The sequence below is a fragment of the Vulpes vulpes genome, chromosome 12, assembly GCF_048418805.1.
Source record: "Vulpes vulpes isolate BD-2025 chromosome 12, VulVul3, whole genome shotgun sequence".
In the NCBI taxonomy this organism is placed as follows: domain Eukaryota; kingdom Metazoa; phylum Chordata; class Mammalia; order Carnivora; family Canidae; genus Vulpes; species Vulpes vulpes.
In genome coordinates, this window is record NC_132791.1 from 109,711,687 (window position 1) to 109,735,725 (window position 24,039).

The 24,039-nt window shown below is 40.7% G+C and overlaps 1 protein-coding gene across 6 annotated transcripts in view; it reads left to right on the forward strand.

Annotated features, from left to right (window-relative positions):
* Positions 1–20,510, forward strand: part of CDON (cell adhesion associated, oncogene regulated) — a 98,049-nt gene extending 77,539 nt beyond the window's left edge. For all 6 annotated transcript variants that reach the window (XM_072729395.1, XM_072729397.1, XM_072729393.1 and 3 more), the window contains 4 exons: positions 844–1,124; positions 3,798–3,877; positions 18,152–18,426; positions 19,257–20,510. In XM_072729395.1, the coding sequence (XP_072585496.1) occupies positions 844–1,124; positions 3,798–3,877; positions 18,152–18,426; positions 19,257–19,405 (785 nt within the window). In that variant the 3' untranslated portion in view covers positions 19,406–20,510. The remainder of the gene's footprint in view (positions 1–843; positions 1,125–3,797; positions 3,878–18,151; positions 18,427–19,256) is intronic.
* Positions 20,511–24,039: the final 3,529 nt, after the last annotated feature.

Consider the following 24,039-nt stretch of genomic DNA (forward strand, 5'->3'; position numbering starts at 1 on the left):
CCTGCCCTGTCAGCTTATAGTTTAATGGAAAAGATAAGCAGGTATGCTGACAATAACTCACCTGTGCAAGACGTTCAGTAATAGGAAGAAGGACACCTAATCTAGTCTTGACATGCTCTAATACCTTTGAAGAATTTAACAAAACTCTGCCAACAAGTCCTGTGCAACTTAGGTGCTATATTTTCTCAGGGCTATTACACTTTTTTTCTAAATATATCTAGCAAGCGTGCCTCTGGAAATTGGAACACTGAGGCAACTATTTAAGTGCTTTTAATATACGGAAATGGAGTAATTAGCCTTTGGCCTTTAGTACCCCACACCTTTCACATGGGCTGTATTAACCAAGGAGCTGATAGTCAGTGAATGTGTACACAACTGCATCCTTTCATCTGAAAGTGTTGTGTAAAAAAAAAAAAAAAAAAAGTGCTATTTATTACTATTGAAAATATCCTACCTTAAGTTTGCCTTTTGTTGTTGTTCTCTCGGCACTTTGAAGTGTGTGGGAGTTTAAATACTTTTTCTTAGTGTTGCCAGTACTTAGATAGTTTCAACTTGCATGATTTATTAATTCTCTTGAGTAATTTCTCTCTGGTTAATTTCTCTTCCCATTAACAAAGCCTTAATTAACTCAGAGTTCCTAGCTATCTTCAACAAGGAAAGAGCAATAACTGTCTTAAAGCATATCTCATAATTAGACTTTAAGTGAACACATTTAAGGCATTTCATTTTAGTGTATTTGTAGTTTCTTAGGGGTTTATTAATAAAACTGCCTATGTAAGAAGATTGTCTTTTTCATTATCTTACTTTTTCTCTCTCTCTTTTTTTTTTTTTCTCTCTTAACAGAGTATGACCCTCCAGGATATCTCTACCAGGGGTCAGATATTAATGGGCAGATGGTAGAATACACTACTCTGCCTGGCACAAACCGGATAAATGGGAATGTTCATGGAAGCCTCATAAGCAATGGAGGTCTCAGCAATGGCTGCTCCCATCTTCACCATAAGATCCCTAATGGAGTCAATGGAATCATGAATGGAAGCTTAAATGGAGGGCTTTACTCAGGGCACACAGGCTCACTAACCAGGATGCATATGGATTTTGAACATCCTCGTCACCTAGTAAATGTAAGAGACCTAATGATAGATAAGGCTTCCCTGTGCCCGTGGTGCCAGAGAGCAAGAACAGGGCTGGCCTACTTGTTTGGCCTTTGTCATAGAAACCTCACGGGTTTGTTGAACTGGAAATAGTATGTATTACTGGCAACCCCTTCATGTAGAGTAATCTTGGTGAGCTTTCTATTGTCAGGTGATAGTTACATTCATCAATTTGGTTTATATTTTAAAATTATTTCACAGTGAAAGTGGAATACTGGTAACAATCTGGCTGGAAGTTATTCTTGAGAATTGGAAATACCATTGGGTGTAGAGTGGACCCAATACTTTAAATTTGCTTTATTTAGAGCAAAGTCTGAAAACTCATATGCCTAGAGGAGTCAGGCAGATCGTGAAACTGAGCAAAGCAAGTTGAGAATGAGACAGAAGCAGTGGAGGCAATAGCAATCTGGAGAGCTGCAACTCACTCCAGTTGTTGGCATGCAGAATGGAGGGCCTGGGGTTACCAGGCTTTCTGATTTTTCAAGACATCTTGTAAATCTAGGAAAAATTGCCAGATTTTATACACATTGGCAATGAATTCCAATTTTTGAAAGCATTGTGTAGGCCACATGGAACAAGTCCACAGGCCACCAGATTGTGACTTCTGCCCCATAGTGAGTTTCTTTTGTTTGTTGTATCCAATGTGTGGTACGGTTGTGGCCTGTAAGATTTTTGTCTTTTATGATACTAGTATTTCTTAACTACAGGATAGGCCTTGAAAAATACTTTGTTTCAGAGATAACTCGGTGATATAGTTTAATTTTTGAAATGGGAATAGAATGACTAGCATATTTTACATTTCTGCTGGTTAAAGAGGTTCTGTGCATTAGGAAGTTTGATTTATGATGCTGTTTGGATATGCATCCACATTATTTCTCAATCAAATAGGTCATATGTTTAGTTGATCATATTAAGCGCTCGTTGAGGTTTTTATCATTGTTCTAATTACAGATAAATTTGCCGTAACCCACAAGGTGCTAAAATTAGAAGTTTAGAGTTTTTTCATCCTCAACTTCAACAAAGATTTATTTAAAAATATTACATTTGGAGAAAAAAACTATAATATATATTTGTATCTTAAAGCTGGACATCTGATGGGATTTCATATGATCTAGTCTTAGTGTTTTGTAGAAAAATACCTAATTTGCTTGAGTGTGTCTCATTACCAAAAGAGAATAATGATTTCATTATTTTATGTGGAAGGACATGGCTTATATTCAGACTTTCTAAACTGTTTTTGTCACCATTCCTAGTCCAAACTACTGACATTGTCCAAGAAACTAAAGGAGAGAGCTTAAGGTTTGAGTAGCACTTGCTGTTTCCATAAGAAGAAAAAAATAAATCTGACATTTGATCGAGGATTTGGACACAGCAGTTTGGGGTTTTTTGAACAAAGAATTGCTATTTAAATAATAGTTGCCCTTTTTAGGTGTACAATTTTAGAGGTTATCATCTGTGGTTTATACTCACTAGTTTTCCTACTTGTCTTTTCCGGGTGGGAGGAAATGGAGAAATTTAAAAAATACTGGCGATCTTAAAAGAATCATTGAAAACACTTTGATGTGTTTAGTGATTCGAGTAAGCATATTACCCCATAGGTTAACTTCATTTTGTGAAGCTTTGGAGCTTATACTCACAGACTGAACGTCACAGAGGATCTTCTTTCTCTCAATGTTTTCTTAAAAATTCCTGTTGCTAGTTGGATCAGGAATGTTGAGAGACATTTTCAGTGCTTTTGGTTTGCTTAGATTCTGGCTGTTGTTATGAGATGAATGGAAATGGAAAGTATTCTGGGAAAAACAATTGCCTGAACTTTCCTTAACCTTGAAGAGCTGCTCTGGGCTTGGGTGCAGTGTGACAACCTCTCCTCCCCTTATCAAATTCGATTCTGCTGTTTTTCCTCTGAAAGCAGAATTTTTCCTCTGACCAAAAGGCTGGTTCAATTCTGAACATGAGTTTTGAAGAACTCTTGACATTGTATATGTCAAGCAAGCCTTTTACAGTGAGGTATGTGTTAATCCGGGCATTTTTCTTAATTGCTGGGCAGTTTCCGCCAAAAGCAACATCAAAATATTAATCCTCCCCTCCAAGTCATTGCTGGCTGAGAATCTACTCCATCTGGAAAAATATAACATGTTTTAAAACTTGGTGTAGTCAAGTGAACAGACCTAATCGAAATAATTACAGGAAAATGAAGATGGGTTTATCTTGTGACATCATTCAAACAGATTTCCACCCCATTTCTCCAACTGGCATCATGTAAAATTCTTCCATGACTGCTAGAAAAGTAAAAATGGACAGGAGGTTCTAATGTACAGTGTGTATTTGGGGCCCAGGAGATTTGAACGCCTGAAAGGGAAGTGAGTAAATTTCTCCATTTCTGTGGCTCCTTCCAGGAAGAAAATATCTGGAGCAAAAGCATGGCAGTTAGTGTGTAGAGTATGGTTTTAACATTGTGCAGAACTCAATTGTGAATATTGGTAAATAGCGACCAGCACAGCATTGTTCAGGGGTTGGTTAAAATAGGCCGTGTAGCCCATTTCTCCCTGGCCTGGCTCTTCCACTGGGGGCTGTTGGGTGACTGGTGTGTGATATCTTCACGACGTGTATTTTTCTTTTTCCTTCTGCTCCCTTCCTGACCAGGGTGGTGGAATGTACACAGCAGTGCCGCAGACAGACCCGTTGGAGTGCGTTAACTGTCGAAACTGTAGAAACAACAACAGGTACGGGGCCCTGTATTTGCTCAGGTTGCTGGGAACACAGCCTGGTAGGACTCTTACTACCCCCCCACCCCACCTTCACCAAAGGACGTTCTTGAAATTTTAAGTAAGACATAAATCTCAGAATATGGAGACTGAAGTGTAAGGCCATTACTAATTTTTTGGCCCCGCTTTACAATTCTTTTTTTAAGATTTTATTTTTTTGAGTGAGAGAGCATGAGCAGGGAGGAGAGGAAGAAGCAGGCTCCCCACGAGCAGGGAGCCTGACATGGGACTCTATCCCAGGAGCCCAGGATCAGGACCCTTGCTGAAGGCAGATGCTTAACCAACTGAGCCACCCAGGCGCCCCCTGCCTTACAATTTTTGGCTTTCTGGGCCTTGGTGTCTTTAGGTGGATGGACAATATTAAAGATGTCGTTTCTCACTGAGATGGTATTAAAAGGTTTGATGCTTGAGAAGTACTTAAAAGAGAGCTATTCTCTGTATACAGATTTTATCTTCTCACCTGTTCTTTTCTGCTCCGTGTTATGATAAGAACACTCTGAATGTTAGGGGGCAAGTCCTGTGGATAAAGGAATGTATATATAGTAATATTACTAAAATTTTCTTACCGGATTATGGTACTTTTTTTTTTATTATTCTTAAATCCTTGTGATAATTAAGTAGCAGAATCTCACTTTTTCCCCCCACTTCTAATTTGAGGAGTTTTTAAAATACCATAAGAGCCACATGTACTCACAGTATTTCAAACAAGATAGAAATATGTGGAGTATCATGTTCCACTTAAATTTTGACAATATCCAGGAAGCTTTCAGGCTGCCTCTATATATATAGTAACTCCAAAAGATTTTCAGAGTTTCTGTTGTATTAAAGTTGTATCCGTCAGAAACTTTAGTTCTTTTTTTCCGGTAACAATGGTATCGGGTTACATGGTCTCAGAAGCCCTCCCCAGCTCTAAAACTCTACAATTTAAAAATTGTGTTAAAGTTAGTGCATAAAATAATGAGTATGGACTGGGGTTTGGCTATTTCATTATTGAAATGGGGTGGGACCTATACTTTTTTTAATTAATGACAAGGCTAAGTGTTGTGTCTGGAGGTTATCAAAACCAGAACTTGGAAATAGCCAGGTTAACTATAGAATTAACAGTACATTTTTCAACATGTGTTTTGAGAGTTGCAGAGCAAAAGCAATAAAACTTACTGGAGATTTGTCTATAATCGTTTATTTAGCCCCTCTTAGGGGGGTCTGTGTTAGCAAGAGCCATCCACCTATTTTGTGTACTAAGATTGTTCATTACATTTCTAAAAATTCTTTCTGACCCGAGCTAAATTTTAAGATATTTATAAAATGGAAGTCATATTTTTGTCCTGAGCCAGTTGTAGACTTTATCACAGTTAGGAACATGCTAAAGATGCTTCATACACCTGGTAAGTAATCAAATAGACTTAATTAAAACAAATGGTATCACCTAAAAATATCATGTATTTTCCTTTGTGGTTCTTGTGACCATCAGCCGATCTCCATCAACGCTGGTGTTAGAGAGATGTTGTAAGGGATCCTCTGGCCTAAGAATAAGTAGAAAGAGGCTTTGCCTTTGCTTGAATCTGTGATCTTGAGAAAGTTATATAATCTCTCTGTGGCTATATCCTTATCTGAAAAATGGAAAATTGCCCTAGGAAATGTAAAAATCATCCCGACATACTCTGATGATAGATTTTGATAATTTGCTGCTAATCACGTCTTTATGATGAAGTTATCATTGTGGTACCAAAAATACATCCCATTTCCTTAAAAGAACTTATATAATCAGTATCTATCATCTTGCATATACGATCATGGCCATTTGTGTGTATGTGTGTTTGTGTGTGTGTTTGTGTATATGTATGAGTGAGTGTGTGTGAGTGAATATATGTGTATAGTATTGAGGGCTTTTGTTACACAGGGGGTTTTTTTCCTTTAAGAAAATGGAAAGTTATATTTCTGTTAATTTTTCAAGTCGATGACTTCTTGCATTTTATGTTTGGGGCTTTTACTTTTATCTGGGAACATAGGTGCATTCTCTTTAGCTTGAGAAACCCAGCTTCTGTTTCTCCCTGGCTTAAACTGACTTTTTCCTGCATGAGAGTCTACCTGTTTAGGGCAAGTCTTGACTTGTCTGCATTGCCTCCAAGGTTAGCCAGACATCACACCTGGCTCCCAGGAGCCATTATGTGATTTTGATACTTAATGATTGGCCCGATAAGTATCAGTAAGTACCTGCCTTCATCTCTGGAAAATTGGCATCATTAAATGTAAAGTGTCTAACTCTTTTCACTTTGAAATTGAAAACAGGTGTCTTTCCTCAAGACCCCCAAATGGCAAAATCTGTAATAAGCTTTGAATGCTGAGGTAGATGACACATGATTTGCTCCCAGCATATGCACAATTTTAGTCAATTTACACTTTTAGAATATTGACATTACTAAGAATAAATTTGCATTTCCTAATGCCAAACTAATGAGTACACAAAAAAAGGCATAATTTCAATTAAGTTACATGAGGGTTTACCTACGGGTGAAGACAGGTATACCTCGTTTTGTTGTGCTCCGCTTTAATTGCACTTTGCAGGTATCGTGTTTTTTCAAATATCAAAGGATTGTGGCAGCCCTGCACCAAGCATGTCTATCAGCGCCCATTCTCCAACAGCATTTGCTCACTTTCTGTCTCTGTCCCATTTTGGTAATTCTTGCAATATTCCAAACTTTTTCATTATTATATCTGTTTATAGGGACCTGATCAGTGATTATGACTCACTATCAGCTCGGATGATGGTTAGCATTTTTTAGCAATAATGTATTTTTTAATCAAGGTATGTACATGTTTCTTTAGACATAATGCTATTATACACTTCATAGACTATAGTATAATGTTAACATAAGTTTTCTTTTTTTTTTTTACATAAGTTTTCATATGCACTGGGAAACCAATGAGTTCATTTGACTTCCTCTATTGTGATATTTGCTTTATTGCAGTGATCTGGAAGTGAACTTCATTATCCCCAAGGTATGCTGATAGTGTGGTTCAATGGTTATCACACTTCAACATACATTAGAATCAATTAGTTGCTTGTGAAAACACAGATTACAGGGCTCTACCCTTAGAGTTTCTGATTCAGTAGGTACAGGGTGGGGCCTGAGAGTTTGCATTTCCAATGAATTCCCACTCATGCTGCAGCTGCTGGTCATGGGACCATGTTTTAAGAACCACTGGAATAATTGGGCTAGTGAAGTTCAAGAATAGGGTAGCAGGATATAAATTGGAAAGCTGGACAGAGTTTATGTCATGGATGACTCTGAATGTCATGGTTTAGTAGTTTATTTAATAAACATTTGTTGGGTGCCTGCCATATACAGGGTACTGACCCAGGTCCCACCTGCAGAGAGCCCATAGTTTAATCGTAGTGATTCACAACAGAGCTCTAAGTACAGTGAGTAGGGCTTAAGGAAGCACATTGGATCTTGTAGTTTTACATTTAAGGAATGGAAAAGATCCTTATTGTTTTAATAGTAAAGGTGCAGGGAGGGATATGAGATTTTTTTTTTTTACGTTATCAAAAGTGGGGGATATTGGTTAAATGTTGAAAAACAATGGACTAATAATTGCATCATATTTCTCTGGAAGATTTTTGAGAAGGGGAGCCGTGTTTCCAAGAGATGTGTTTATACTTGATTAGTGGTAGCTGTACACAGGTGGGGTTGCAGGTAGGAAACCAGTTTGATGGTTTCTATAATGAAGACCTTAGCTTCTGTGCAAGGAATGGATGTAGAAAGGAAGGGACAAGGGAGGCTCCAGTGTGAGAATCTATTTTTTTTTTAAGATTTGTGTATTTATTAGAGAGGGGTGGGGAAGGAGCAGAGGGAGAGACACAATCTCAAGCAAACTTCCTGCTGAACATGGAGCCTGACATGGGGCTCAATCCCGTGACCCTGAGATCGTGACCTGAGCTGAATTCAGGAGTTGGATTCTTAACCAACTAAGCCACTCGGGTGCCCCTAGAGTGGGAGTATTTAGGAACCTTGCAAGCAAAGGGGTCAGAAGTGAAATATGATTGAAAGCGGGTCATACAGAGCCATGGTGAATCAGCAAGAGATTTTTAAGTAGCACAGCATTGTGCTAGAACATTCTGGATGGAGGTTGGAGAATAAATTAGCACAGGAGACCAGTGACATGGCTAATTGCAGTAGTCCAGAGGAGAAACCGTGTGCTAGGATGATTGCAGGAGAGGCAGAGAGAAGTAGATGGGTTTGAGAGATTTAGGAAGTGCCAATTAAAAAAAAAAAAAGACAGAAGTGATCGGTCTTGGAGATTTGGCCATTGACTGATAGGAATCTAGAAAAAAAGGAAGTTTCAAAATGAATAGAATTTTCAAGCATGGATGGCAAGGTAATTGCCATGGTCATAGTCATAGAGACAAGGAACTTAAGGGCACCTGGGTGGCTCAGTCAGTAAGCATTTGCCTTCAGTTCAGGTCAGGATCCTGGGATCCAGTCCCACATTGAGCTCCCTGCTCAGTGGGGAGTCTACTTATCCCTCTCACTCTGTGCCCACCTCCCCACTACCTGCCGCCTTGTGCTCACTCTCTCCCTCTTTCAGATAAATACTTATTTCTCTCTCTCTCTCTCTCTCTCTCTCTCTCTACATATATATATATATATACTTATTTATAAAAAGATTTTATTTATTCATGAGAGACACACAAAGAGAGACAGAGACATAGGCAGAGGGAGAAGCAGGCTCCCTGCAGGGATCCCAGTGTGGGTCTCGAACCCGGGACCCTGGGATCACTCCCTGATCCAAAGGCAGACGCTCAACCACTGAGCCACCCAAGTGCCCCGGGAGTCATCCTGTTAGACACCTTATTAAACTTACCTTTACCCTGGGTGGCTGTCATCTTCCACAGATGCCTAAGAACTGAGGAACTGAGGCAGTCTTGCTTGGGGCCTGTGCCCCACACAGTCGTACCAGCACAGTGTCCTGCCCTGCCTTTTTGGGTTTAAACTTAAATGTATTTTGGGGAGTGGGCTCTTAAGGAACAAGTCAGTGCCAGCCTTAGACCCCTTTTATCATCCCTCTGTTGCGATAATAACTATCTGGAGAGAAAACATCTTTATCATCTAAATTGGAGTACTGGTGTGAAAAATTGAGAACAAGGAAGAGTGGGGAATGTGCACTCCAGCAATCTATGGAGTTCTGTTTGATTCTAGCACTTTTGTGGCATGTTGTAAATGACTGCCCGCTTCAACCGTATTCAGTTAATTTGAACCCTTTTCACGTTTTGTTTTGTTTTCCTTTTCACGTTTTAAGAGTGTTATGTAATAGCTCACCATGACAGCTAGAAGGAGGCATACATAATGCAGCTTTGTGGGGAGCCCTACACTAAAGACTTAATTGAGAAATACTCATGCATCTCAAGAATGTAACAGATTTTAATGAAATAAATCAAAAGCTTTCCATCCTCCTCCTCTCCTCCTCTCCTCAATTTAAGAGGCAGTGGCGCAGTTCTGGATATGTAATCAGCTGGAGATTGTCAGTTACTTGGCTAGTTTAATGGGAAAGGATTGACGTTAAATCCCGCCTGTTTACCATCAGTCTTGATAATTTGTAAAAGAGTAGAGAGGACACTGATGGAATAAACAGACCCACGAACCGAGAGGTCCCATCAGGAAGGAACAAGAAATGAAGGGTCCTAGAGAGATTGGAAGTGGGCAGGAAGTAGCTAAGTAAAAATCAACTTGGAAAAATGCATATATAATCCATCTGGGAAAAATAGTGCAAGCTATACCTCACTGATGGTCAAAAGGAGGAATAAAATTACTTAGTGCCTAGGAAGCACAGATACTATGAATGATCTCCAAAGTTTTGCCTGATGAGGACCTGGAAAGCCTGTGTGTTACTGCGCTTGGGGACACTCTTTCACCAGCTTGGAACCTTCCACATCAGTCGGATCTATGTAGATAAAAATAGCGTGTAGAGATGAGCATGCAAACATTTCATTATAGTACTTGCTCTTTCTGGCCTGCGAGTTGAGCTACCCAGCTGGTTTGTTAAGTATGAAAATGACTACTTGTTGAGTACGTCTAAATTCTTTCCCCTAGCAAGTGAATTTGTTATGACTTCATCCATCTCCTGTTGCTGATCACGTAGCTACTTGAGAACTAGCCATAAAAACCAAAGGCAGAAAACACACAAAACCTAAGACTTGGTTCCTTTTCCAGCTCTGGTAATCTTGCCTAATTCCCTAAGGAAAAAATTTCAAAACACTATGTCTAATTTGTAAAATTGATCAGTACCTTCCTTTTGGGGAAGTTCTGTTTTTTGTACTTCTAAGATGGAGAAAAGAGGGCCCGTTGTCGGGAAATCCGGTGGTAAGGGTAGTGTTTTTTAGTCTTTTATCTGTAAGAGAGCGTGCATGTGCACTTGTCACGTTCAGTAATGCACTCATTTATTGTCACCTACTATGTGACAATTACCAGTAAACTAATTCCCAGAGGGCAACTCCCACTCTGAGACTGGGGTCATTGCATCCGATGAAGAATATACCATGAGAATGGAGGACAGTGTCCCTCATGGCCCTGGAGGAGTGTCCTCAGGTTCTGTTGCATAGTAACTGATGAGCCTCCAGAAATAAGGGCTGGGTCAGCAAAATGACAGAGACACTGAGGCAAGAGGAAACAAATGAGCTGAACATTAAACCACCACCATGATGTGGCTGTTTCAGAAGTCTCAAGAACAGCCTCATGAGCATAAGTATCACACACCCAGGAGAGTGATGGATAGTGAGTCTTTGCCCTCTGGGGACAATCAAAAGAAGAAAACTAATGCACAATTTACACAAGTATCTAATCGGAGCAATTCTGTATGTAATCACGCTGAACAAATACCCAACTGTGTAAACCGAAATGGAACACTTGGCTAGGAGATATTTCAGAGGTCCTAGGTAGTTTTACTGGGAAGTCCAAAATACATTTAGTCAAATACTAAAGCAACATATTCATCCAAGCACAGTCCTCTGCCACTACTCCAATCTCTGATTTCCCAGTGTGTGCTATTCAGATGGTTGGTTAAAGAATATTATTCTTACGACACTAGAATAGTCATTTTTCTCTCTTACAGGTTTGTCAGGTCTGTCCTGTTAACTGAATGATATCTTAGTAAACTAACAGGTCGCAGACCACCTGAATTCATTTTAGCACACATTTTTGTACATGGCAAGATGCCCAGAGTTCTATTTACTCAATGTTTTTAAACTTAAAATTAAGAAAAGTAGTTTCATTGAGCCAGAGACAACTCAGTGAAAACTTTCACTCTACCTTAAGCCAATAATAACTGTAATTGAAGGGTTATTTGAGAAGCCCGAGGCAGTGAAATTACAAACTCTTTGTGGCTGCATGAACTGTAAAATGTGCACTGTGAGAGCATCTTGATGAATGTCATGTATTTACAGATATACTCATCTGACTTCTTCCGTCTCTCACTGTCTGTAGATTTGGGTCATTGAAGTTTACCTGTATACAGATATTTTTTGTGTGATTCCCTGACAGCTTTAGAAATTTTAGTTCAAGTGTTAATCAGTAAAATTGTTTTCACATGCTATATTCCTGATTCTCCTCAGAACAGGTATTCTATTTCTCTACATTTTATTTTTTTATAAACATTTGTATTTATGTATTTGAGAGAGTGAGTGAAGGAGAGAGAGAGAGAACATGAGCAGGGCTGAGGGGCAGAGGGAGAAGCATGCTCCCCACTGAGCAGGGACCCCGACATGGGGCTCGATCCCAGGATTCTAGGATCGTGACCTGAGACACTTAACCCACTGAACCACTCAGGTGCCCCTATTTCTTTTTTCTTTCTTTCTTTCTTTCTTTCTTTCTTTCTTTCTTTCTTTCTTTCATACTTTGTCCACTATGCTTATATCTTAACACGTAATCTGCAAGCTGAAGCCATTTTTATGCCACAACACATGTAGGTACCTGGCAGAGAACAAAATTATTTGCATGTGGTTATCTAAATTCCTGATGATTAGGAGTTAGGATTTGATATACTAGAAAATTTTAAATCAGTTTGGTTTATCCTGTTGAAAAGCGGGTAATCTAACTCAAAGTGTGATCTTACGGTCAACACCATTCTGTTAATGGAGAGAATCACGATTCAGAACAGCAGTAAACAGCTGCTGTCATCTGTTTCAAGTTATCTAAAAAATAGATATCAAAGAAATGGGAATAGTACACTCGTACCTTTTTTTTCTTATTAAATACGTGTCATTTCTTTTAAAACATCTGTGTATTTAATCTGTGTGTTGACTCCAGTGCAGAGAGCCAGGTTATCATCCATCACGGTTGGCCATGCTCCTCTGTCTTGGCCGCCTCTTCATTCCTGCCCCACGCATGTAAGTCACCACTGCTGCCTTGCAGGGGTGCCTTACACTCAAACTGTTAGGCTGCCCTCACACCTCATTTTAAAATCTCATCCTTGGCTTTGAATGAAAGAAATGAGCAGAAAAAAAGAAACTAAAAGGAAAGAAACAGAAGACTTGAAGACTTCTTACTATCATTCGGTGAGTCTTCGTTATTTTATGTTAACATTATGAAATTTCATTCATCTTCTATCGCCCTAAACAAATCATTAATTTATGATATTTTGTTTTTAGGGAACTTCCTTGTTTTCCTAGTTCTGGCAAGTATTATTTTTTTTTCCCTATAGTTGAACTTTGCTTCTTTTAAATGAAAACTTTCTTCTTTCTGACCTGACAACACTTTTTGGTCTTTTGGGTTTCTAGGACCTCTGTGTTACTTCCAGATTCTTGCAGAGAAATGTGGCAGCAAGCCAGAAGCTCAGTTAGTTTATTTTACACCATCACCATTGGGAATTTTTTTTTTTTTTTGAGGACCTGACTGTGCGAGCTGTGTGTCTCACTATTTTAAGAGCTTTGACACTGACGACAGTCACTGACTGTCCTCAAGGGATTGAAGTTTAAATCAGACAAGTTTGAAACCAACAGATAAAAGAAAACCCGGACAACAGAGCCAGTGTTGAACAAGGACAGAAATAAGAACGATAGTGATACAGGAATCTTCAGGGGTAAGTGTATCTCTTCATTCTCACTTTAATGGACGTGTCTTACCTTTGTACTGGGTGTTAACAAAGTATTACGAGGTATTTTCCAGTTAGTTTAGTCATTGCTCCCTTACCCCCACTATAATGAATTTACTTGCTTAGGAAAAAGGGTATTTAAAAAAATCTAATGTTTTAACATTCATTAGTTCAGCATTTTCGAGGTCCTGCTGTGTGCCATGAACTGTGTGCTTGGTGCTGGAGATTATGACTTTAATCAGAATCCCGTATACATTACTACTTTAACACTTCTAGACCATCTTAACTCCATTCCTTCTCTAGGGTTTTGTGTTATTTTTGTCAGGGGTTTTCATTCTACAAATATTTAAAATCCCCTAAGACATTACAGTTACTGCTTTTTGAAGTCAATATTTATTCAGAATTCCCAGCACCACCTTTTTTCGTTGTTTTCCTTTCTGTATTTCCTTTCTTGCGTGTACTGGCGATCTTTTCCTTCAACTTGAAAAACTGTCTCTGATGTTTCATATAGTACAGGTCTAAGGGTGACAGATTTTCCCAGTGTTTTGGTCTAAAATGTCTTCAGTTCATCTTCCTTTTAGAAGGATCCTTTTTACTGTTTATTGAATTCTAGGCTGGCATTTACTTTCTTTGGTACTTTAATGACACTGCACTGTTGCTTCTGTCATTTCTGGTGAAGAATCATCTGTGCAGCTAGCATTGTTCCCTTTCAGAGTAATAATATCTGTTTCTTCTGGCTGCTTTCATGATTTTCACATTGTATTTTGCTTTCAGCAGTTTAATTAATCACATTCAAAAGTGTAATAGTGGGATCCCTGGGTGGTGCAGCGGTTTGGCGCCTGCCTTTGGCCCAGGGCGCGATCCTGGAGACCCAGGATCGAATCCCACATCGGGCTCCCGGTGCATGGAGCCTGCTTCTCCCTCTGCCTGTGTCTCTGCCTCTCTCTATCTCTCTGTGACTATCATAAATAAATAAAAATTTAAAAAAAAAGTGTAATAGTATTTGTATTTATTCTGCTTGGGGTTCATCGGACTTCTTGAATCTGTGCTGGCACTTTCATCAGTTTTAGCAAATACTTAGCCCTTATGTCTCCAAATATGGCTTCTGTCCCATTTCATTTTCTCTCCTTCACAGAGACTCCCAACTATATATATTTCTGAGCTTTTCGTGATGCCTCATATGTCTTTTAAGCTTCTATGTTTCCCATCCTTTTTGTCTCTGTACTGCAGTCTAAATGTTGTGCATTTCCTGCTTCATGTGCAGCAGACTGCTGTTCAACTGTGCCCAGTTAGCTCTTTACCGCATGTATGCAGTTCTCAATTTCAGTTATTCTACTTTTTAGTGTAGAAATCCCAAATATTAATTATTACTAGAGTCTAGGTCTCTACTAAAATTCTTTGTCTTATCATCTGTTTTCTTGAATATATGCATACAGCTCTTTCAAAGTTTTTGTCTTCTAACTCAGTATATGCGTCACTTATTTTTCACTTGTTCCTTTCTCTTGATATGCCTGGTAATTTTTTATGAATTCTGGAAATTGCATATAAAAACTCCAAGAGGCTCTGGAGGAGGTTTTCTTCCTCCAGAAAGGGTTGCTTTTAGCAGGCAATTTGGCAAGGGGCGATCACTTTCACCCAATCAGGAACAGAGCCATTTTGCTGCTGAGTTTCAGCATCTGTAAAAGCGTTGTCTTGTTTCTGCTTCACCATTATTTTTATAGCTTAAGCCTTCAAGGGTCCCACCGAAAGTCTTTTCTCTTTAGAAGGCTCTGAATGCCAATTTCTATCTTCTGACACCCTGAAAGTACCAGGAGTCCTGCTCGGCTCCTTAGCTTTGCAGCCACCACCTTCAGCTTGACGTCTCAGCCTTTTCTTTTTGCACTGAAATGGGCAAATGCCGCAAGAGAAAAAGTGATGTTGCAACTTAGGTTTGCATTTACCTTCTCTCTGGAATCTCAGCTATTCAACTGCTTGCTTTGGTAGTTGCCCTCGGATGACTTCAACAGGTGTAAAATAAAAATGTCTCCATCCTTTTTAGTTGTCCTTGGCAGGAGAGCTGTCCTGATATAAACTGATCAGTCATAGCCAGAAACCAGCAATTTAATTTTTAATTTAATTTAATTTAAAAGTTATTTCTAACAAACCATGGTAGCCATATAGATTCTCCTGACCAGAGATATTTCTGGTTTTGGGAAATCAGAATCCTTTTTATTCTCTAACTCTATAATTGCTACCTAATGTAATTTCCTTGGCTATAAGTCAGTTGAGTCTGAACTAGTAGGAAAGAATAGACACTGGCCTTTAGCTGGTCACATGAGAAGTGCTCTTTCTCATTAGCCACACATGTACTACCCATCTCCCAGGTGAGTGCTGACAGCGCCCTTTATATCTTCTTATATAACACTGCATCACACTGTAACCATTTGTTTACTTGTCTGTCTCCTCCACTTGACTGGAAGCTAGAAATCTGCTGTATTTACCTTTATATTTTTAGTGTCTGCCACAGTGTCTGACATTTAGAAATTGTTCAGCAAATGCTTTTAGAATAAAAGGTTCTTCTAGGTAAGGTTATTTAAATAAATGGATAATATCTATTAAAGTTTCATTAGTAGTATCTGAATTCAGAAAAGTGGGTTTTTTAGTGAGTTTTTTGGTTTTGTTTTGTTTTGTTTTGTTTTGTTTGTTTTGTTTTGTTTTTGCCTCTGACCATGCCCCACATTTTGGGTAAATACCTTACTTAGAGTTTGTATTTGATTCCCATGAATTGAATGCATTCATGGGGAATCTCCGGTTCCCTGGGTATAGGGACAATGGAAGAGACCTGACAAAATCCAAGAAGGAAAAAGCCCAGTAACACAGACATTATTAAATGGCTGTCAGGAGATTAGTGGTGGCTGTCAGCATTAGGGTGCTGGCAAAGGAGAGCATTAACATTAAAAAAACATTAACATTAAAACATTCTTTAAAATTCAGAGTTGAATAAACTGGAGAATGGGACAAATAAGGAATGCCATACTCTCCTGTAATCATGATCTATCCTGCCCAGTGCTCTGTCTCTGCCTTCAGCAAACTTCCTTCTATAATAGTGCTTCCTTCCTTTTTTATTGACTGAAGACATGCATAGGAATGGTTAGGTTTTATTTTAATCAGGTATATACTTCTGTATTATTGAAACTTAAAATATAGCCCTATAAATTCTGTACTCCAACTATTCTATACAAATTCTTCACCTCCTTTGTTTTCATTTCAGGTGACAAGTATCTGAATTTCACTAAATGTATAGTAAGTATATTTCTCTATTTTAATCTAATTTTGGACTTACTTAAATTAAGGAACTGGTTTACTAACAGATTATCTTTTTCTCTTTCAGGTTCAGATCTTTCTTCTTGCCTAGCATTTGGTATTTCTAATAACTTGAACCAACAGAGATGCTAGTAACATGGACTTCCTTTTACTGGCACTGATTTTCATGTGCCTCAGAAATGAGGCACCATTCATTCCATGTTAAAAAGGTGGAAATCCAAAGAATTCTTATCTTTATTCCCTGATATTGTGTAGCTCCATCATACTAGCAGTCAGTGCTATATCTTTTCTACCTAGCATGCCCAAATTAAAACCAAATAAAATATCTTCCTGAGACTCTTCTTGTAATTATATAAATGAAAAATACATTTTTGTAATTCCAGTTTCTGTTAATGATAGAATAGCTCAATCATCCACAGGTAATAATGATGAAATCTGGACCATTTGAAAGTTTGGAGAATAACCAAAAGCAGGCAGAAACTGAATAAAGCTAACCTTGAAAGACAATGTCTGGCATTCGTTCATGGATTTTTGCTGGACGGCATTCTTCAATCTCGGATCAAGTACCCAAACAGAAGGTGTCTCAAGATGGAGTTCATGAACAACCAGAAAATTAGAGGGAAAACCAGTAAAAACAAAAACAAAACCTATACAAGTGAAGAAATAGGAAAATGTGATACATGTGAAAAAAATGTCAATAGAAACAGACCCTGAGGTGACACAGATACCACAATTAGCAGGCAGTAATGTAAGGCAGTTATTATAAATATGTTCAGATACCTAAAGGAAGATAAACACAATTCACATATAAGGAATTGCAGCCAAGAAATAGAAACTATAAAAAAGTCCAAATGGAAATTCCAAAGCTGAAAAGTACAATTAACTGGAATGGCAAATTTACTGAATGAGCTTAAGAGCAGGTCAGAGACAACAGAAAAAGAATCGGTGAACTAGAAGATAAATAGAAATGATCCAGTATGAAGAACAGAAAGAAAAAAAAGAAAATACATATCTTAGATAAGGGTAGGAAGTAAAAGTAGGGCAGGATTGAAATGCTCACTGCTAATAAATTCTAGCAACTAATTCTGCAAAGAAAAAATTTTTAAATAAACAAACCCTGGATTTTGAATGTCTAATCCATGTAGTGTTTTTCTCAAGGGTGAGAGGGAGCATATTATCTGATTTCAAAGTGGTGTGTGTTTGTTGGCTTTCATAAGATTAGTCCTCTTATGTGACCATACGTTTCTTAGCTTTCTGTTCTCTTCTTCCTCTTTTTCTCCCCCCTTCCTTCCAGTTGTCAATGGCCTTTTTCTTCTGTGGGCTATATTTAGAAACCAGTTAATTATGAAATTAAGACAACTTAAGACAGTGGACCAAGGCAAAGGAAGCCTGTGAGATAGGTCCTCACATATCGTTTTCTTTTATTTATTTATTTTTTTAAGATTTATTTGTTTATCAGAGGGAGCTGAGGAGCAGAGGGGGAAGGAGAAAGAGTCCTAAGCAGACTCTACACCCAGCATGGAACTGGACGCAAGGCTCAATCTCACAACCCTGAGATCATAACCTGAGCTGAAACCAAGAGTCTGACACTTAACCAATTGTGCCACCCAGGCACCCTACATACGGTTTTATTCTTAAGTGGTGCACTCTCCTGCTCTAGTCCATTTTAACTGTAATTTTGAGTTCTTGATATTTCAAATCATAGTCATTTCCTTACTTTTAAGCACTAATCTTTCTTAAGAACCTATGATTACAAAATACTAAATGGTATTTCAAAATAGGCATGTTTTAATTATTGACCCCTTTAGACACAGTTCTGTTTCTTTTGGTTGTATTTTGTAGGTGTTTCACCAAAACTAACAGCACTTTCAGCAGCAGCCCCCTTCCTGTGGTCCCAGCGGTAGTACCTTATCCCCAGGATGGTTTGGAAATGAAGCCCCTCAGTCACATGAAGATGCTTGCATGTCTGGCTTCCACAGTCCCCGACTGTGGCCAGTCACCCGAGGAGAGCTTCAAAGATGACATGGCACCAAGACCAGCTGAGCATACTTGCTGTCAGGACAGTAGACATGAGATCAACTCTGAGTGCACAGAAGATACAGTAGAATTCAATAGAGGTACTGGGAGACCATATATATATATTATGTATATATGTGTGTATATATTTTTAAAGATTTTATTTAGTTGAGAGAGAGCTCGTGTGCACTCGAGAGCATGAGCAGGGGGGGAGGGGCAGAGGGAGAAGAAGTAGGCTCCCTCTGAGCAGGGAGTCCGATGCAGGTCTTGATCCCAGGACCCTGGGGTCATGACCTGAGCCAAAGGCAGATGCTTAACCGGCTGAGCCACCCAGGTGCCCCCCAGGATACCTTAATAAATCTTAAGTTTCTAGCTAGTGTTCAGTTAGCTGAGACCTATGTGAGGGAAGTTACTTTCAGAACATTCTGTGATCAACTCATGTATTTCTTAAATACTGGGTGGGGGTATTGGGTACTTCAAAAAAGTTGACTATATTAAGGAATTCTGTGAAATTCGGTTACATCCTTCATCTCAGGCTGTTAATACCATTACATTTTGGAGAATAAATCCAAATAGGCTTTGATTTGGTTTGTGCTTGAGCAGTAGAATTGCTGGAAGAATGTATTTTGTGATCGTGGGCCTCTTTTATTATTTAAGGTGCTTCTGGGGTTGTAGCCTTTCTTAAAGTGGTTATTTGTGGGATTTTAAGGGGTTTGCTTAGACCTCTCAGATGAATTGTACAACTATTCATGAGAGCTCAACCTTATTTTGAATCTTTGAAACCTACTTTCTCAAAGTCAAACTCAGTATATCTATAGGGCTCTGTCTTTGCCCATTATTCTTTCTTTATTGCTCAAAGTAATGTTGTGAGACTGTTTTGTAAAAATCCGTCTTTCTGATTTCATAATGCTCCCAAATTTCTGTTTTTCAGGAGACAGCTGCATCCATTCAGAAACAGAGAACAAAATTTTGAGTTGGAATCCTCTTATTTTGCCACACGTGTCCAAGGACTGTACTGACAAGGCCACTTGGTCTCCTCCTGGCATTCCTTTAGACAGCCCTGCAGGGGTCCTTCAGTGACACTAAGAAACCCAAGAGTATGCAAATGACCAGTCATGTTCCCACTTCAAGCCAGTAACTGCACAAAACAGGCCCGGGGATGGACTGTGTGAAGGACAGGAGTTCCAATCAGAGAAAATCATTATTTATTTTTTGTAGTAGTGATGTCCTATGAATGTATCTTAAAATGTGTGCCCTTTTATATTATTTATGCCTTAAAATTTCCCTCTTCTCAACTCCTCCCTGAGTAGGAACCAACCTAGTTTTGCGTAGTTTTCAATCATCTGAGAGCGGTGGGATCGTTCCATGTTTCCGAGAACCTCCGTGACCGTAAGAGCTCCTTCTGCAAGGATCCAGCCTATTGGCCAATTTGGCTAAGAGGAAACTGAAGTTTTCAGATGGAAAGCTATCGTTTGATGATGTATTGTGTGATCAGACTTTCTGAGAACATTGGAAGTCACGCTCAGTTGTTAACCTAGTGTTTGTAATAGCAGGTGTCTTATGAATTTTATGAGTGTCTTCCACAAAAGTGACAGGTGATCTTGACTGTCTGCACATGGGCACAAATGATGTTCAGTTGTCTAGGCACAAGTAACATCACAGACGGTGTTATGAACATGGTTGAAGTTAAGATCTGTGGGGTTATTGCCATGTACAGACAGGGAACGAGGCCGGAGAGAAAAAGATAGCCCTCTAATCCCACTGCGTTAAAATTAGATTGGTTTATTATATTGTCACTATAGGGCTCTTTTTGACTATTTCTAAGAGTAGGAACAAAATGAATTTAAGGTGGTGACTTGGAAAGAGAGACTCACATCATGCTCCCAGTATCCCGCCACCCGATAGTTATTTTTCAAGCTTCCAACATGGGCAATACTTGGAAGATGTGAGTGTCAGAAAAGATTTAGTTTGGTGGGAAAGGGGTATGGTTTGAAACTTCCTGACTTGTTTCAGAATGTCATCATTGTAAACACGCACCTGAAGCTTTGGCGAGCAGAGCCCATAAATCACAGTTACGGCTCCCTCTGAGTGACAAGGACATTTGCAGCTGCCTTTGGAAGGCTTTTCTTCTCCACTTCTTAAAAAAAAAAAAAAAAAATCCCACAAAAAAAAAAAAACACTACTCCTATTTAATAGCTATTTTAATAGCTTCAGTCAAGCTTCAGGGGATCATTGCTCGTGATTCTCTTCATGAAGAGTCAAGCAGCGTCAGCATAAATGAAAAAAGTTCAGTTTCCCAGAAATTGCAGTGAAATAGACTAGAATACTATGTTAATCAACCGTCTGTAAACGCATCCGTATTCCCTTATATATGTCTACGTATCTTATAAATAGAGCTGTTAGTGAAATATGCTGTTTGAGCTGGGTCACTATGCAAGAATGCCTTCGAGTAGGATGTAGTGAATATAATTTCCGGGTCAGGTATTAGGAATGCTGTAGTAGAATCAAGTTCTCATTTCAGATGTCCATACTTCGAGTATACTGGATTTATCCTTCATGTGGTGTAGATGCAATTTAGCTTTTGGAGGGAATAGCTGCATCCCTATACTTTTGTGACTAGCAAAGGACAGAGTCCTAGGGCACAGACTCTGAAAACATATCCTGTGTTTTGCCAACCAAGATACAGCCATGCTGTCACAAAGGGAGGTTTAGAAAACTAGGGGGTAGATGTTTGTGGGCAGTCATTCTGATTCAGGAAACAGAGGTGTATTAGCATGAGCCTTAGGTCATAAACTGCTTTTAAAGATCGAGTTTGAATATGGGATTTGTCCACTAGGAAGAGAAGACGCCTTTCCTTTAGGGCAATCTCGTTGTGGACTGCTTTATTTATATGATTAGTAACGCTGTTTTAAGTGTTATCCCTTTTATTGTATTTTATTTATAAAAAATGCCTTTATATATTGAGACCTATAAATATAAATATAAATATATAAATATATATATAAAATTGCCTGACCGTTTAGGAGTTATGCATTCTCCCTAACCTGGAGTTGCTCTGAACGTGTATGACCTACACAGCCACCCGCCCACAGTCCTGCCTGATGTCGCTTCCCCGGGAGGTCAGAGGACACGGGACAGGGTGGGCGAGGGCACCAGCATTTGTGGAGTGACTGCTGTGGTCTCCGCTGCTCCTTAACCCTCCCGACAAGTCTGCGAAGCAGCCACCACCACAGAGCCTGCATTTCCACCCGATTTATCTGGAGCCGGAATCGAGCCTCCTTCCCCTTCTCCGCACCGCTTTCGAAGGCGCGCGGCTCGCTCCTGCAAGGGAAGCCGTCCAGGCTGCACCCCGGCCCCCAGCGCGGGAAGCGGCCCTCTGTCCTAGGCGCCTGGCCAGGTCCCCGGGTCTCCCTGTGCCAGCCCTCGCCCCCACCCCGCCTGGGGACGCCATCCTCCCTGGGCTGCGTGGGCACCTCACTGGCCAGGCCCCGTCGTGCCCTCGTCTGAGGATTCTCTGTGGTTCTGGGTTTTAGCATCGTGCTGTCCCCACCCCTTGCCCCGTGGCAGCCTCCGCTGCGTCCTTCGTCCCACTGCGCACACGTAGTCTGGTGACAAGGGCCATAAGGATGTCCCCTAACTCACTGTGTCTCCCCCCTTCTGGAGTGTGGGCTTTTGCAAAAGCATTTCCTTCTGGGTTTGGCTTCCCTGGAGCGAGTCTGCGAAGACCAGTGCGTCCGCGCGGGGCCAACCACGTCCCAGAGGCCTCCCTCCGGATGCCCTAGTGCCAGGGCCTTGACTTCATGGTTTTGGGTTTCACCTGTGTTGCTCTGTTTTTTGTTTCGTTTTGTTTTTAAAGTAATGGCTTTGAGATGCATGTTTTTGTATCCTATTGAAAAGTATGTTTTATTTTCCTTTTAAGTTGTAACATGTTTGGAACTGTACATATTCTAAATGATGTAGCGTTGACGGGTTTTATCTGGTTGATGTGACTTTATATTAAAAGAGCTCGCTGCTTCCCTGGAGAGTAGCACGTGAAGATGGGGATCCTCGGATAACTCCCTGTTTGTATAAAGCTGCTGATAGCTTGTGGTCGGGGTGGGTGCTCGTCTTATTCTGAAACTCTGGAATCTCCATCCTCATCCTCCCCTGGACATCCCCAGTGCACGTCCCAGAGCCAAGTGAGTTGATCCCTTCTGTTCGGACCGCAGAGATCCAGGCCCTGAAGGAACAGGCCAGGCCGTGGGGCAGCAAGTGTCTCGTGGGGAGGCTGTGTCCAAGCAGGCCGAGCCCCTCAGGAAGGAAGGGGGGAGGGCTGGAGAGCAGCCTGCGGAGCGTGGGGAGGGGGGCCCTTCTCGCCCGCTGTCTGGGTTTACCATTAGCTTGGCGCTGCATCTGTGGGAACTCCTGGGCAGGCATTTAGCCTCCTCAAGAAGCAGCCCTAAAAAAAACCCTAATCAAACCGACCAAGGCTGCTTTGACCAGAAAGCCAACAGGGTCTTTGGCATGGGGCGGGGTGGGGCCTCGTTATATTTTATTTCCCGTGTTGAAATAAGCCTCCCTTAAACCTTAGCTCCAGTCCTGAGAGCCTTGAGAGAACTTGAAATCCCTTCTCTAATAAAGTCTAAATCTGTGAGAACCTAAGAAGCAACTTCAGTTTCTGTCCGATTCCCGTCTCCTTTCAGGCGCCACTTAGTCCTGGCAAGCTCGTCCCCTGGCTGTCTTGCTCTTGCTTCTCATCCGAGTCCCCCGCCGAGGCAGCTCTGAGTCCTGACTCTTCTAGTCAGTTGAACAAGCATTCATTTGTGTGTCACCCAGATTTCAGACACACACACACATGCACACACACACACACACTCACACTCACACTCTGGAGCCAGTGAGTCATGCTGGCAGCTGACAGTACGACTCTGGAACAGCCCCCGTCCCCTGTCAGCCAGCTCCCCAGCCTGGTGGCAAGAAGCTGCATCTGGAACACCTCTGCTCTGTCGTGTTGGCACAGACTCCTGGAGTCTAGTAACTGTGTGTCCCTCTGACCACTGCAGACACAGTGACACTCCTACACCAGAGGTAAAAGACAAAGGCCCCAGGGATGAGCACCTGGCTCCCCTGCCCCTCTGATTAGGCTGGTCCCGTAATTGAAGCTTGTGCTCTTCAGAAAGGAATTTGAGATTTGGGAAATAACTCCTAGAAGAGCACGTTTCTTGCTACAGTGGAACGAAGGGAGCACATACCTCCACGTCTTCCTTCCCACCTCCTAGCTTCCTGTGGTAGGAGAACCTGCGATCCAGCCCACCCTGGGGTCAGCCTCTCCCTGTGGGAGTTGCAATTTGAAATAACCCTCTACTAGTGACGGCATCGAGTAGGATTTATTTAGCAACTGCTCAGTTCACGCTTTGTGTGGAAGCAGCCACCTCGCTCATACTGCACCAGGCACCGTTTCCAGAACCGTCCTCCCTTGGCCTTGGACACGGGCTAGTCTTTTCTCCAGTTGTGTGTCTTCCTCATCCTTCATCTCTCTCTTCCCCAAGCTGGGCCAGGACTTCTTCTGTAACCAGGCCATTTACCTTGTCCTCGTGGGGAAGGCTGGGTGTTAAGGGGCAGGGAGGGAGGGCCGGTGTCTTGGCCATCTTGGTCTTAAGGCCAAGTGTGACAGAAGGATCTTTCCATCTCCCGCCTGTCCCCTCTATGCATGCTTGCACATTCCTGTTGGGGCC